This window comes from Micropterus salmoides, unplaced genomic scaffold (assembly GCF_014851395.1).
Source record: "Micropterus salmoides isolate LMB-PRFRI ecotype aquatic unplaced genomic scaffold, ASM1485139v1 Ms_hic_scaffold_10, whole genome shotgun sequence".
NCBI lineage: Eukaryota > Metazoa > Chordata > Actinopteri > Centrarchiformes > Centrarchidae > Micropterus > Micropterus salmoides.
In genome coordinates, this window is record NW_024040041.1 from 621,381 (window position 1) to 638,440 (window position 17,060).

The window sequence follows — 17,060 nt, forward strand, 5'->3', positions numbered from 1 at the left end:
AGGACACACCAGTACAATAGCATTAACAGAGACACTATGGCATTTAGTTTTCACTGTAAACTACGTTCTATGGGTACTGATTTTGTTTTGCAATACTATAGAGATAGGACATATCAATGGTTTTCACTGTAGCTAGACTAGTGTTTTCCATAGCCAACTAAAACATCCCCTTCCCTTTACCTCAAGCAAACGTAGTTAAGTTCAGTCTGTTGACTTACAGTAGGCTAGTTAATAAGCTGTCATTAATTGCATTGCACATTACATGGTTGTGCTCTGTAAATGAAAAACAGGTTACAGTTACAGAATTACTTATAGCCATGCAGTTTTATAAGTAGCCAGGTTTGGACACAGCAGGTGATACAACACTCATTATACCCCGAGAGACTTGAGACTTGACTGGAATCTTGCTCAGAGACTTGACTTGGACTCTAGCTCAAAGACTTGAGACTTGACTTGGAATCTTGCTCAGAGGATTTGACTTGGACTCTTGCTCAAAGACTTGAGACTTGACTTGGACTCTTGCTCAAAGACTTGAGACTTGACTTGGAATCTTGCTCAGAGACTTGACTTGGACTCTTGCTCAAAGACTTGAGACTTGACTTGGAATCTTGCTCAGAGACTTGACTTGGACTCTTGCTCAAAGACTTGAGACTTGACTTGGACTCTTGCTCAAAGACTTGAGACTTGACTTGAAATCTTGCTCAGAGGATTTGACTTGGACTCTTGCTCAAAGACTTGAGACTTGACTTGGACTCTTGCTCAAAGACTTGAGACTTGACTTGGACTCTAGCTCAAATACTTGAGACTTGACTTGGACTTTTGCTCAGAGGACTTGAGACTTGACTTGGACTCTTGCTCAGAGACTTGAGACTTGACTTGGACTTTTGCTCAGAGGACTTGAGACTTGACTTGGACTCTTGCTCAGAGACTTGAGACTTGACTTGGACTTTTGCTCAGAGACTTGAGACTTGACTTGGACTTTTGCTCAGAGGACTTGACTTGGACTCTAGCTCAAAGACTTGAGACTTGACTTGGACTCTTGCTCAGAGACTTGACTTTTGCTCAGAGGACTTGGGACTTGACTTGGACTCTTGCTCAGAGGACTTGGACTCTTGCTCAGAGACTTGAGACTTGACTTGGACTCGTTCTCAGGGGACTTGACTTGGACTCTAGCTCAAAGACTTGAGACTTGACTTGGAGTCTAGCTCAAAAACTTGAGACTTGACTTGGACTCTTGCTCAGAGACTTGAGACTTGACTTGGGCTCTTGCTCAGAGACTTGAGAATTGACTTTGACCCTTGCTCAGAGGACTTGAGACTTGACTTGGACTCTTGCTCAGAGACTTGACTTGTACTCTAGCTCAGTGACTTGAGACCTGTCTTGGACTCTTGCTCAGAGACCTGTCTTGGACTTTAGCTCAAAGACTTGAGACTTGACTTGGACTCTTTCTCAGAGACTTGAGACTTGTCTTGGACTCTTGCTCAGAGACTTGTGAGCAACTCTGGTGCGTAGTAACGTTGCTCAGCAGCTTGGCAGAGATGCAATGAAATCAGCCTCCCTTAGGGTCATAGTGCCCAACCATAGTAGGGATTTTTATTACGATTATTATTTTAAGCCAATAAATACAAACTATATTTGTATATTCTACCACATTTATCAGTGTTCTTGCTTCACTTTGTTGAATACATAAATGGACTGTAAATAAAATAGGCCTAACCATGTCCGTGGTCTTGCACTCTGTCGGCTTGGAACACTATTGGTATTGTATAGTATTATTGTAAAGTCAGTACTGTATTGCCTTTCAATGATGTTATTGTTTATTTATTATGTTTAGACACTATTTTTTAAATACTTTTTAATGTTTATCTTCAGTCTGTTTTACACATGGGAATCCTGAATTGTACGAGTTTCCATTCCATCTCTACTAATGTCTTTATTTATAATGTTCAATAGTAAAGTTTCACCACCACATCAATGTTACATCAGCTTTTGCGTAAATACTTAGCTTAGTGGACTGCAGTTGGATTCTCTGTGCACCATTGCTGTCTTTTCCTAAGTCCTTATGAATTCCCCATTACATCTTTCCTTAACCTCATAACGGTTTCCATCGAGGTCAAGGGAAAGTGTTTAGGAAAAGACATGTACATTTTTTGACTACCGCGGCCAGAATTCAGTTTTTTCCTACCGAGCTTCTGCTCCACACTCCATTCCGTCAGGTGGCGGTACTGTACCTATACGCTGGTTTGCCAACCGCCTTTAAGACTCGAAGAAGAAGAAGAAGCTCAAAGAAGAAGAAACATTACCCTAAGCTAGCTATTACGACAAGTTGCTAATCGATTAGGAAGACTTTACAAAACATTGCAGTGAAAAGTAACGTTTGAAGAGAGACAGAGTTACCGCTGCCAGCGGGTCATGCAGCCTTCTAAAAGGTAATGAGCCGTAAAGCCTTGGGGTCTCGGCTCAGCGGCGCCCACAAACTGCAGCCACACTGGAATGACTGGCAGACCAGGTTGGTGTTCTGCTCCGCGGGAGGCTGGTTGAAATAAATCGGGGAGTCTTTGGGCCTAACCTTATGCTAGGCTGCTTTATTAAGTTGTGGTCACATAGGAGGGAAAGGCTTTGTGTATTTACCATAACATTAAATGTTCACACTTGTCTGAATGTGGTGTCTTGTTATAGCGTGATCTTTCAATAGCTTGCCAAGCAACACAACGTTACACAAAGTCATAGCGTTTTATCCAGGGTTGAATGTTTTCGAGCCCGCCTCGCGGGCTGCAGAGCCCGGCGCTAACGTTAGCTCAGTTTGTTTAGACAGCATTGATTAGCTAAATGTTGGCATCAAACGATACGAGACATGTTAGCAAAAACGATAATGCTATCTCATGAACCGCGATGATGAATCAAGTGAGCGATTTTGAATTTGCGTTGTCCACAAGGTGATAGACATACTTAATGAGCTAGTTTGGCTGGTTAGCATTACCATGATACTGTTTGCGCTGGCTAACGATAGCCCGCTAGCATGGGGAAGACGCCAACCTACTTGAACGTTATCAACTTACCAGGGAACTTCCGGGTGTATTTTTAAAACGTTTACATAAAGATGTATGACAGTGTTGTTCTTGTAACTTTCCGAACTCATTATAAATAATAGCAAATTCGGCACATCAATTATTGTAGCATTAGACTCATTAGTTAGCTTCACATGTATAACCTCACTTCAAGACATTTGTAAAATCTGGAGTTAAGTATTTAGTAAGTACTTGTTAAGTCCAGACCCTTAGGGGTCGTAATGGCCCTGTATGGCCATAAAATAAGTTCAAATGGTAAGAGCCTTGGCTCCTACATCTTTACCAAAACCTGAGACCCTGTCTTGAAAGTTTGTCAAACTATTGGTAAATAATTTTGAAGAAGGACCTGAAACTTACAGGTCCACAGTTTAACACAATGACAGGGCCAGCAATTAATTAAATTCTGACTTTGTGAGAGGTGCCACTCTAGGCCACAAGCACTAAGTTTAGTCCTATGTTCACTTGCTACTTTCCAGACTGCTCGGAACTGGGAAGTTTCCAAGTTAAAATAGCCGACTTCCAAAACCTCAGTGTTCCAGGTGCATGGAAGTGCATGATGCCAAAAGTGAACAAAAAACATGACTGATCGTGACAAAGTCTACACACAGTTGCACCCTCAGCAGTGCCCTCAGCAGTGCCCTCGGTGTTAATTAAAAGGATGGCAGTTGAAAACAACTGACATAAATAGCCTACACCTTACTTGTTGACCGTGTACCCATCTAGCTACATCACTTAAATGCTGTATCCTATACCTCCTACTGTTTTGGCGTTTTTAACATTTTACTCTTGAATAACTTTTGTGCTTTTGGAGTTTTTTTTTTTTTTTTTTTAGTGTAACCACCTACCTAATGGTAACAGATTTCTACATCAGTTGACATGCAGAACAGGGCCCTGTTTCAGAAAGTGGGTTTAGTGAAAATTGAGTATATTAAGCTTGAGATGAGGGGAAACTGTGAAGGATAGGATAAGGATAAGTTGGGAAAACCGTCAGTTTCTCTCTGACTCCTCCCCTCCGGCGGAGCCTGAGGCGCCTGTCTGACACACGGTTTCATTTCCTCATTCATACTGTCGATTTCAAAGCTCATACATATCTGAATGCATTTACATCTTTAAAAACTTTAAAATCCCGGTTAGATAGGCTATTAGTTTTTTACCCAAACATGATCTTGTACATGACGCTGTTATGATCAATCTATCATCGATGTAAGGACAGATCTCTGCACATCGCGGATTTATCCTCAGCCCAGAATAAAATCTGTGTCCGTCTTTAGGTATAACCAGGGTCCGAAATTAACACCCGCCAAGCGCCAAATGCGGGTAGATTTTCCGTTTGGCGAGTAAATTTCAAAAGGCTATCCGCCACACTGGCGGGTGAATGTTCATACCAAAATAGTAATGTAATAATCAGTGTTTTCCCTACAATGTATTCATCATCACCGCTGCAAAATCTTTCCATGATCAGTAATATCGCGACATTCACTTACACTCTTGCTAAAGATAAAAACAGAAACAACTCCGAAATAAAACGATGAAACTTGAGAACATTCGTGACCATGAACACAGTAAGTGCCTGCGTGTCTGTGTCTCTGGCTCAATCTGAGCCTCTACTCTCGAAAACTTCTGTGACAGCGCTAATGGCAATGTCAGAGCAGACCAGCAAGAAGATGAAGCTACTGTTTAGGACTGTACATGCCATGCCACTTTCTGACTTTGAGTGGATGTGCGAGTAAGTGAAACTGTTTTTCCTCCTGTAATGTTTGCTAGACTAACATTTTATATGAAGCTATGGTAGGGTGACCATCAGTCCTGTTTTCCCAGGACATGTCCTGTTTTCACGTCCTGTCCTGTCCGCCCTGGCTGTTTTCCTTTTCTTTTTATAAATGAATACATTTTCAATAAACTGCTGGGAAAGATCAGCTCTACAGCAAAATATATGGGCAAAAATGGACAGGATAAAGAGGAAGAAAACTAAAGAGATAAATATATTTGTTTTTGTAAGTTTTCGCAAATAGCACAGCTTTTCATCGTCAATGCCTTTAGAAGGTACAGCAGAAATTTGACATCGATCCGACTAAATCCCTAGGAGGAGTTCGTTAAAGTACGAAGTGTGTAAATCATCCAAAAATGGCCATAAAATTCAAAATGGCCGACTTCCTGTTGACTTTAGGGTATGGGTTCTTGAGGCTTTTTTGTGCGTCTTGTTATGATACATGTCCCCATGTACATGTAGGTTGAACGTGAACGAAGGGATAATCTTAAATTTTCTAGGTGGCGCTAGCGAGTCATTTTGCCACGCCCATGCACGGAACCCATAAAATACAAAATTTTTCACCAGTTCTGACATGTTTGCAAAGTTTGAGTTTTCGAGTATGTTTAGGCCCCGACAATGGAGCTTACTTTGCAGAGAGGGGGGGGGGGGGAATAGATATATAGAGAGAGAGATATATCTCTTTTCATTAGCACGGTCGTGCTCGGGCCCTAATAAACCCTATAACTGCCATTGTCATCACATCATCAATTTAAAGTGCTCATACACTGCTGACGACTCCGGAATTTTGTTTTCCCTTTGATGAGAACTGGAGCGTTGCATTGACTGCTGTGAGTGGAGGTCAGGTGTGTGTGTGGGGAAAACCCTCAATATTCAAATCCCAAAATAAAAAACTTGAATACCTACCGCACGAGCGAATATTCAATGATTCGAATATTTGGGTCCACGTCTAGTTTTACCATGAGATTGAATCATGAGATTCTTAAAGATTCAGTTGTGGCGTAAAGGAGTGTTATAACTGATAAGATGATAACCAGAAACACTAAATGCAATGTGAGTTTATGTGAATCAATGGAGTTACTTCAGTTACAGGATTTGTCTTTTTCTTGTGTGTGTCTGTCCATGTATTCAGAGTTGACAGTGTGTCATCCAGCCAGGACGGAGTGAAGTCCAGAGAGCTTGGTTCAGCACAATTTTATGACGTGTTGCCCTCCACCTTCCCTGACCAGCCAGTGGTGTCCAGCAATGTCTATGCTGCTCCAGAGACACACCAGGAAGAGGGTGAGGCCTCCTTTTGGTCATTTGGATCATAAGTAATGTATCTGCCCCTATCCCCAGGAAAGAACACCTCAAATAACATACTCAAAATAAATCGGGTGTAACTCCTCAACCATTATTATAGGTTTATAAAACTAATGATTGTGAAAGGTTTTTGTTACATTGCTCTTAAGAAGGTGAAACAAGATGTGCATATAACCACTCAGTGTATTCAACCTTGTGCCGCTGCAGGCTTGAGGTTTAGCTGTGTTAGAAGAGTAACACAAATGTTACAGATGCATCCTAGTACTACTGTTGTCATGACTTGCTATTGCCATCACATTTACTAGATGCACTGGTAGCAGTAGATTTGGGGGAAGAAAATAAATTGAGAATCCACTAGGGGTGTGTGACATTGACAAAAATGTCATGGTTCAGGTCTGTTGTGGACAGCTGACTCTCAAAGCTTTTCACATTCTTGATATTCCGTGCGGTGGTTAGTTTGCGGTCTTCAACGGCAACCGATTTCAACATCTCTTTTTTTCAAAGCCAAGCCACCTCCATTTCTGAGGTTGACCCATGTCTAGAAAAGCAGACGTAGACTGCGAGCCTGGTGGTATCAGTGTTTTATTTCCTGGCAATTTTGTTCATTCATTTTTAGGGCTGACCCCCAGTAGGCGCAGATTCGATGCTTCGATGGGCGGAGCCTGATTCGACTGTCAATCTCACAGTCGACGCTTCGCAGCGAAACAAGGATCATGCCATTTGGCGATACGGGGGTGATCAACGTCCGACTTCACATAGAACTACCAGTTTTCTCCCAATAAGTTAATGTGCAGCCTAATACAATATACAGTGGGTACGGAAAGTATTCAGACCCCTTTAAATTTTTCACTCTTTGTTTCATTGCAGCCATTTTCCAAAAATCAAAAAAGTTCATTTTATTTCTCAGTAATGTACACTCAGCACCCCATCTTGACAGAAAAAAACAGAAATGTAGAAATTTTTGCAAATTTATTAAAAAAGAAAAACTGAAATATCACATGGTCATAAGTATTCAGACCCTTTGCCGTGACACTCATATTTAACTCAGGTACTGTCTATTTCTTCTGATCATCCTTGAGATGGTTCTACACCTTCATTTGAGTCCAGCTGTGTTTGATTATACTGATTGGACTTGATTAGGAAAGCCACACACCTGTCTATATAAGACCTTACAGCTCACAGTGCATGTGAGAGCAAATGAGAATCATGAGGTCAAAGGAACTGCCTGAAGAGCTCAGAGACAGAATTGTGGCAAGGCACAGATCTGGCCAAGGTTACAAAAAAATTTCTGCTGCACTTAAGGTTCCTAAGAGCACAGTGGCCTCCATAATCCTCAAATGGAAGACGTTTGGGACGACCAGAACCCTTCCTAGAGCTGGCCGTCCGGCCAAACTGAGCTATCGGGGGAGAAGAGCCTTGGTGAGAGAGGTAAAGAAGAACCCAAAGGTCACTGTGGCTGAGCTCCAGAGATGCAGTCGGGAGATGGGAGAAAGTTGTAGTAAGTCAACCATCACTGCAGCACAGTCGGGGCTTTATGGCAGAGTGGCCCGACGGAAGCCTCTCCTCAGTGCAAGACACATGAAAGCCCGCATGGAGTTTGCTAAAAAACACCTGAAGGACTCCAAGATGGTGATAAATAAGATCCTCTGGTCTGATGAGACCAAGATAAAACTTTTTGGCCTTAATTCTAAGCGGTATGTGTGGAGAAAACCAGGCACTGCTCATCACCTGTCCAATACAGTCTCAACAGTGAAGCATGGTGGTGGCAGCATCATGCTGTGGGGGTGTTTTTCAGCTGCAGCGACAGGACGACTGGTTGCAATCGAGGGAAAGATGAATGCAGCCAAGTACAGGGATATCCTGGACTAAAACCTTTTCCAGAGCGCTATGGACCTCAGACTGGGCCGACGGTTTACCTTCCAACAAGACAATGACCCTAAGCACACCGCTAAAATAACGAAGGAGTGGCTTCACAACAACTCCGTGGCTGTTCTTGAATGGCCCAGCCAGAGCCCTGACTTAAACCCAATTGAGCATCTCTGGAGAGACCTGAAAATGGCTGTCCACCAACGTTTACCATCCAACCTGACAGAACTGGAGAGGATCTGCAAGGAGGAATGGCAGAGGATACCCAAATCCAGATGTGAAAAACTTGTTGTTCTTTCCCAAAACGACTCATGGCTGTATTAGATCAAAAGGGTGCTTCTACTAAATACTGAGCAAAGGGTCTGAATACTTATGACCATGTGATATTTCAGTTTTTCTTTTTTAATAAATTTGCAAAAATTTCTATATTTCTGTTTTTTTTTTTCTGTCAAGATGGGGTGCTGAATGTACATTACTGAGAAATAAAATGAACTTTTTTGATTTTTGGAAAATGGCTGCAATGAAACAAAGAGTGAAAAATTTAAAGGGGTCTGAATACTTTCCGTACCCACTGTACATTCCAACATACAATGCTGGGAATAAAAAATGAGAAGAAATAAAAGCTTTTAGTAAATGTTTTTAAAGTGCGTGAATAAATCCAGAATTGTAACCCTCATGGTAGGGGGCATCAGTGCGCATGTGTAGGCGTAGCGTGTGTATGTGAGTGTGTAGTGGCAGAAGAGGAACTTGCGGTTGAGATGGAGCCTTTACTTCACCGTGGTTGTTTTATTATTTTTTTTATCACAGTTTATGAACCACACAAAGAATATTAGTGTTTTTAAATAGTACTTGAAATAGACCGTGAGGCAGCTGTCGGCCGCACGGCATGCATGCAAAACTGCATAAGACCGGTGAATGGCAGGCGAGCAGAGAGAAAAGGGTCAACAATAAGACTGTTTAGCTGGAAATTTAGTTAGTGACTAATGAATAGAGACTACAGCTTTGCAATCGCAACACGAACACAGTACATGATTCAACTATCAGTCGACTATAGGCAAGACTTGACAATTCTGATTCGACTATGTAAATCCTTAGTCGGGGACAGCCCTACACATTTTTTAAATTCAGTCAGGAATTTTTCACCAGCTATTGTTTGTTTTTATAGGGGCTGTATGTAATTTCTTATTAATAAAGCAAATTTTCCTTTTTTTTGTCAGTGGGCTCTAACATCACTTACAAATGAAGCACATGCCTGTTTTCAGCCACTATTGTGCTGTTAATGTGAGGATACCGGGTCGGGATGCAGCCCTGTGCGCTCCCGAGCCTCTCTCAGACTACAGTGACACCACAGCTAACGACATGCAGTCCACTAACACCACAAAACAACCGGCTACCAGCAAAACGCAGACTCCAACATAAACTCCACGTAAGGATAAAAACAGCGAAGTTTTATGTGCTGAAGCCCATCAGACCAAATGAGATTCAGACGATGTCGAGTGAAAACGCAGTGAACATCAGAAAGGCTGGAGAGAAAAGTTAGCTCACTGGCTAATGCCGAACCACATTACTATCCTGTGTACCGCCAGAATTAAGTGTTTATTTAACCTGCACGAAAGGATGTAACGGTAAAAAGCAAATGTGGAGTGGTTTGTTTACTAGCCTATAGTAATGCAAGGCATGGGCAGCCAGCTAATGCTACATTAGCTCAGACCTGCCACTGTTTGCTTTGTAATGTTCAATTTAGATTTATTGTCTTTTTACCGATACTCAGGTACGCAGCTTCTCCACCTCTCAGTCGCTGTAGCTAACATGACCCACATAATATAAAACACTGCAACAAAATGGCGACGACGACACAAAGGAAGACCCATTCACTAACACTACATCAAAGTTACTTACCACGGTCTTACTGCTACAACAGTTTCATTTTCGTGCAATACATTTAGCTGTGTTGACATTGCTGAGCCTCCAGTGAAAGATACACAGATAGTAAAGATAGTTACTGAAAGCAGCAGGTGAGCTAACGCTATAGCACATTGGCTAAATGCAGTAAATGTACCGTGATCATGTAACAAGCATGGATTAGTTCAACTGCTGTCACACTCTTTCTTTTTTATTTATTTTTTTTCTGGGAGGATTGTGCCAATATTCGACTCGCTGTGCTGTATGAAAGGTACGGTACCTCTGAGCCGGGAACGTTGAAGTAACACAGCCTGAACATGTCTGGAGAAAAGCCACAGCTTGCATGCTGGTGTTTCTTCTTTCATTGCAGGATCTCTTTATGAAAGCGGTTGTGTTTCATAAGCAAGCAATTGTGCTCGCTCATAAGTTAAAGCGACCGTATGAGCACACGCCTGGTTGCAATCTTAAAACCGCAGTGCTAGTGGCCGCTGGAAACTCCCCCATTATATTGATGATGGCTTTGTATTTTTTCATCCCCACGCTAATAACCCCACGATAATAACAATTTTGTAGTAGACAGCGATTCACAACGTTTATATAGTTTCCCAGCTCTCAAAACTCTGACTGTTAGCAAAGAATTGCACCCCTAAGTGGGTAGAATGAAATCTCAAGACTATCAAGGCATTCTGGAGGGAAATGTGCTGCTCAGTGTCAGGAAGCTTGGCCTCAGCTGCAGGTCATGGGTCCTCCAACAGGATAATGACCCAAAACACACAGCTAAAAACACCCAAGAATGCCTAAGAAAAAAACAGTCTGGAGAAGGCACCCTTCGAACCCTGAAACAGCTGGAGCGGTTTGCTTATGAGGAGTGGGCCAAAGTACCTGTTGACAAGTGCAGAAGTCTCATTGAGTTACAGAAATCACTTGATTGCAGTGACTGCCTCAAAAAGTTGTGCAACAAAATATTAATTTCTGGATACCATCATTTTTGTCCAGGCCAGTTGCATTAGATTTTTAAAAATGATTCTGTTGAACCACAATTAAAGAGCAATGTCTGAATTTAATTTAATTAATTAAATTTCAGTAAGTTTTTATTTATTAATTTTGTCAGTTTCAAGTTAATTGCAAAATTACACAGTGCCTCTCGTTTAGTTATTAGCTGTTTTTATTTTTTTATGTTTATTTCGAATTTATGTAAAAAGAACATCCGACAACAAAATGAAATCAAGTAGACAAATCACACAATGCAATTAGCAATGTGATAGCTTGCTTCGGTAGCATGATTTTTGGCAGTGGCGAAGACTTTAAGGGTGTTGGTTGATGGATTCAGCCTTGTCTGCACCATCCTTGAAAGTTTTCTCATGTTTGGTCTCGATGGCGTTTAACACTCAGTGTTAGGCAAACTACATTTTTGAGAAAATAGTACACACAGCACGTCCTTCTGAAACACAAAACCCCCGTTCTTCAGTCCATGTTGGCTGAATACCCCTGATTTAGAGGAAGGGTACCAACAATTTTGTCCACATGTGTAGTGGACCTAAGACATAACAGTAAATTGTTTTTCTAAACTTACAAGGTGCTTATTAATCATTTAACTTAAAATCTTATCTCTGCTGACTTTTAATCATTTCACTTTAACATCATCAGACTGCTCACTCTTAACAATCACTCTTTGCACGGTCCAGGAAGTATGGCCTCCTGGTTCTGACAGAGTTCTGGTGCCATAGCTTTTGTGGGATTAACAATTTTTTTTATGCAGTCTGTGGATCGTACTCCTTGCTAAAAAAAAAAAAAACCCTTAAAGCACGACTTTCATAGCTCCTAACACAAGTCGCTTTCACACTGCATTTTTTCCGGGAGCGTTGCACCAATATGCCGGTTTGCTGTTCTGTATGGAAGGTAAATGTAGATGCTCCGTATGTGTGTAGCGCCTTTCTAGTCTTTTCGACCACTCAAAGCACTTTTACACTACATCTGCATTCACCATTGACATCCACTCAAACAGAAACTAACATTCACACACATTCATACACTGGCAGAACAGCCACCAGGGGCAATTCGGGGTTCGGTATCTTGCCCAAGGATACTTCGACAGGCAGCCCGGGACTGAACCGCTGACCTTCCAATTAACGGGCAACCCGCTCTATACCTCCTCAGCCGCTACAGGTGAGGAGCTGGAGAGAGCGGGCTCAAATAGGATCCGCCTCTGAGCTGGAAATGTTGATAGTAATAGAGGTGGAACGATGGTAAAAAGCCACAGCCGACATGCTGGTGTTGTTACACGTAACATTCTTTTTCTACGTCACTGGTTCCGGTACAGCCAGATCGCTATGTGAAAGCACGCAGGGTTGCAGGATTATGCTGCAAACATTTGTTATTATTATTATGAATAATGCTGCATTTGCCGGATATTCTTTCTGCGTTTATTGCGGGATATGAAAGCGGCTACACTCTCCTCACCTTCGCTTCCGACTCCTATCTCCTAATGCCCACCGTCTTACAAATCTATATATCTCATAGATTTATATAGATCTATACATCTAAAGGAACATAAACAACATTCACTCCCTAATCTGTATGTCACACAATATTATATCTCTGAGTACAGCAGGGCCAATCTCAGTGCCACACACAACAATCAGGAACACTGGGCTGATGTTAGTTACCATCAAGGACATATTATATGGCAATATCATGCCAAACGCATAGCTTTCCAACATTTAGCCACCAAAGGGAAAATCTACCCGCATTTTTGCACTTGGCAGTTGTTAATTTCATGTCCTGATCGTAGACAATGCATATCGCATTCTCACCTGTCAAAAGCTGAACAAAAATGTTCATGCAGTTCTTTGTAACTTCAATTAAAATCTCAAACATGCATGAAACAAAAGTTGCATCTTGTTTTACAGTGTATGTGGCTTCTATGTAATACATCAGTTTACTCAAACATGGTTTGTGTTCCATAGGTGGATATGCAGCTGGCCAGGGTGTCTGTGATAATATGTTTGGTTGGAAGTCGGTGGGGCAAGAGTTGAGGCCCAATGACGTAACAACGGATTTGATGCCTTTTCAGCATGGAAACTGTGCTTTAGCTTCGAAGGACATGAAGAAATCGCAAGGTAAGCTCTGACGAACAACACAACAAGAGATGATTTTAGTGAAAAGGGCATGAGCATAAGATGTGTGCCCAGGATTTAGTTCCCACATATCCAGGCTGTTACTGAAAGTCTTCTGTGTTTTTTTTTTTTTTTTTTTTTTTTTTTTTTTTTCTTAGTGGTTTGGGATGCAGCTCTCTATCAAGGTAACTAGGGATGGGGATCGAGACCCGGTTCCAAAATTTCTCAAAACCCGATAAGGTTCGAGCTTATCGATACTGCTATCGAGACTTTCGGGTCCTATGATGTAACGTTATGTCTCGAGCGTCATTTCGTCACAGTAGTATCTACTCATGAGAAATGAGCAGTATCATCTGTCGTTGATTTTTAGTTCATAGCCGAGTCAATATGGGACTTAAAATACTAATGATGATGCGCAGTTGAACCTGCACATGGCAGCATGTGATTGTACAGAGAATGAGTGTGTGTTCCTGACATGCAGTGGTGTTGTTGCAGACAGAGGGATGGCTCACTCAGATGAATCTCGGCTGGCCAACCTCCTGCGTCGAGTCTCCAGAGAAGATGATCGCGACCGCAGGCTGGCCACCCTCAAACAGCTGAAGGAATTCATCAGCCATGGCGAGAGCAAAGTGGTCAGTCAGACTGTAAAGTGATTATCTCCCTCTTCATTATAGAAATAGTCTTAGTACGGTCAAAATTATTCTTCCCTCTTCTCTAAGGCTCCACATTTTAGAAAAGTGTTCCTGTGTGGCAGTCAAGCATACAGTTACTGACCAGCTGCCTCAGACTCTATTAAACAAGCTCCTGCAGCCCTCATACTCCCTCCCGGACTCCAGTACTGGTCTCTTTTTGACTTTTTTAATCTACCGTGTTTCCCACAGAATTAGATTCCAGTTGTGGTGGTAGCTGACGGGAGGGTGGGGCATGTGTTCAATTATTTTCCAAACCTCTCGTGATGTACCCAGTGTCCTGATTTAAATGATCAGCTTGTTATCAAGCAGCTTCAGCAATTCATAACGAGGTGATCATTTCCAATAGGGGTGCACCGAATCTTTGGCAACCAAAGTTAAAGGTTAAGTCTGTAAGATTTAGTGATATCTAGTGGTGAGGGTTGCAAATTACAACAAATTTCAACCCCGCCCCTCCCCTATCCAAGCTAGTAGTATAGTAGCTAGTAGTATGCCTTCAATGACGAAAAATATGACTGGAAAAATAGTCTGATTGGACTGAAACCACAAAATGCTAAACAATGTGGGTGCATTTTGAAATGGTACGTACAGGGTCTGAAATTGTCTGCCACTTTTAAATATATGCACTAAGTGAAGGAGTAACATTCTGCTTCATTTAATGTAAATAATGTTGTCATTCCATGTTCAATATATTTACACACAAACAAAAGGACACATGTCTTTTAGTACATGACAATTACTGCACCTTACTTAACAACCAGGTATTTCAAAGGTACCAACAGACGACAAGACAGTCAGCGCTCGGTTAAAAAGCAAGATAAGAAAAAATAGTTTAATACAAAAGTTGGCCAATGAAAATAAAACCAAGTGACTATTAGGTCTACTGGACAAGGGGCAAAGCAGCATCACACTGAAAATCAAAGTAAATAAAGTTTGATCCAACCTGAGCGACTTTTATCACACAATGTCAGTCAGTAGTGTGTATGGCCCCTATGTGCCAGATTCACTTCCAGCAACGTCTAGGCATGCTCTCTTGATGAGATGGGGAATCTCCTCCCAGACCTGGATCAGGGCATCAGTGAGCGGCCCCTGCGGCTGGGTTGATGCCCTTCTACAATCCTGTCCAGCTCTCCTCGTCCACGGCCTCCTGGGATCTCCTCCGTGCTCTTGAGATTGTGCTGGGAGACACAGCAAACCTTCCTGCGATGGCACATGTGGATGTGCCATCCTGGGGGAGCTGGACTACCTGTGCAACCTGAATGGGCTGCAGGTACTACCTCATGCTACAAGTAGTGACAAGGACACTAGCAAAATGCAAAACTAGAGAACAGTCTATCAGGAAGGAGAAGGAGAGAGCAACTCTCTGTTGCCACAACGTGCAAAACCATTACCGTTTTTGGGCTTACTGTTGCCTCTCCAGTGCACCTGTTTTCACTTTGATTTGCACCAAAACAGATGACAGTGATTCACAATCTAACTGGACAGATTGATATCTCTGAAGGTTAATTGACTTGATCTTATGCTGTGATGAGTGTCCCATATTTTTTGAGCAGTGTACTAACGCATCACTTTCCTAATGCTTTGTATTTTCTCTCGCACAGACCCTTGCCAAACAGTTGGATACCATCCTTGGCACCTTGAATGACATTCTTAATGAGAGGTAAAAGAAAGCTGGGAGTCTAGGTTTAATAGGCTCAGGTTTTGTCAGTACTGGTGGAAAGAATGTCAGAGTCCATCTTGGTCAAAATCCAAGTAAAATGGAAATAACAAAACAATATTCACATTCAGTCAAACAACTCCGTCTAAGAACCTGCCTGCACTTTTGCCTAGGGGGTAGATGTTTTCTATCCCTTTGCTGTCAGAACTGGGTTTAGCCAGAGTGGCCAGCATACTGACAATTTTAAACCGATCAGAAATCACAAAGGCTTTTTGATCTGTTTGATTTTTCTGCTACATGACTTAGTTTTTAGGAATACTGGCAAATACTCGATATGCAGATCAATGCACATCATTACACAAAGGCAGAGCCATGCCAGACATTCCAACATAAAGTACAACAATGTAATAATAAGAAATGCTGTATTCCAGACAAGAAGCAAGTTATAACATAAAAAAACAGATTATTTTGTGATAACGATTATGTTCGGTTAGGATTTTTTTTTGTGTTCATTCTGAGGAAGCATGTCAGCCTGAAACGTGTGCATAAAAAAAGATTTCATTGAAATGCTCTCCTACTGAAGATTTTTGAAATGCATGTAGTGCTTATATTTAGGGCCAGAGCACCAACTGTGTGAAATTGTAAAGGATTTTTTTTTTTTTCCCCTGCAAAGTAAGCTCAATTTTGGGGGCCTGAACATACTCGAAAACTCACCAAACTTTGCACACATGTCAGAAGTGGTGAAAAATTTCATATTTTATGGGTTTCGCGCATGGGCGTGGCAAAATGACTTGCTAGCAACACCTAGTAAATTGGAAAAAATTAGCCCCTCGTCCACGTTCAACCTACATGCACGAAATGTTCAGGGGTCATGTATCATATCAAGATGTACAAAAAAGCCTCAAGAACCCATACCCTAAACCCAACAGGAAGTCAGCCATTTTGAATTTTACGGCCATTTTTGGATGATTTACACACTTCGTACTTTAACGAACTCCTCCTAGGGATTTAGTCGGATCGACGTCAAATTTCTGCTGTACCTTCTAAAGGCATTGACGATGAAAAGTTGTGCTATCTTTGAGTTTTCGTCGATGGGCGTGTCCGTGGCGTGTCGTCCAAAATTGATGATTAGCCATGACACAGGAAGTTGTTATAAACTCAGTGTGCATGCTCAGATCCTTACGAAATTTTACATCTTTCATAAGAGTCCCGCCTTGAACACATGTACATGCCAACATTCACCCATGGTCATAGCACCACCTGCTGGCAACAGGAAATGATCTTTAACGAAGCAGCCCCCGCCGCACGTTTCACCTACATGTATGAAATTTCTGTGGCACATGTCCAGACGTACCAAAAAGCCTCTTGGAGCGATGCCCTAAACCCAACAGGAAGTCGGCCATTTTGAATTTTACGGCAATTTTTGGATGATTTACACACTCCGTAGTTTCACAAACTCCTCCTAGGGATTTAGGCGAACAGACTTCAAATTTGTGCTGTGCCTTCTAAAGGCATAGAAGATGAAAAGTTGTGCTATCTGTGAGTTTTCGTCAATGGGCGTGTCCGTGGCGTGGCGTCAAAGATCAACTCTTCGCCATGACACAGGAAGTTGTTGTAACTTCAGTGTACATGCTCACATCTGCACCAAACTTTACGTGCTTGATAACTCTCCCACCCCGCAGACATCTACAC

At 42.0% G+C, this 17,060-nt stretch overlaps 1 protein-coding gene across 2 annotated transcripts in view; it reads left to right on the plus strand.

The window, feature by feature from the left end:
- The first annotated feature begins 2,262 nt into the window (after positions 1 to 2,262).
- smg1 (SMG1 nonsense mediated mRNA decay associated PI3K related kinase) overlaps positions 2,263 to 17,060 on the plus strand; it is a 145,305-nt gene continuing 130,507 nt past the window's right edge. For both annotated transcript variants that reach the window (XM_038739044.1, XM_038739052.1), the window contains exons 1-5: positions 2,263 to 2,509; positions 5,969 to 6,117; positions 12,873 to 13,025; positions 13,518 to 13,654; positions 15,313 to 15,371. In XM_038739044.1, the coding sequence (XP_038594972.1) occupies positions 2,433 to 2,509; positions 5,969 to 6,117; positions 12,873 to 13,025; positions 13,518 to 13,654; positions 15,313 to 15,371 (575 nt within the window). In that variant the 5' untranslated portion in view covers positions 2,263 to 2,432. The remainder of the gene's footprint in view (positions 2,510 to 5,968; positions 6,118 to 12,872; positions 13,026 to 13,517; positions 13,655 to 15,312; positions 15,372 to 17,060) is intronic.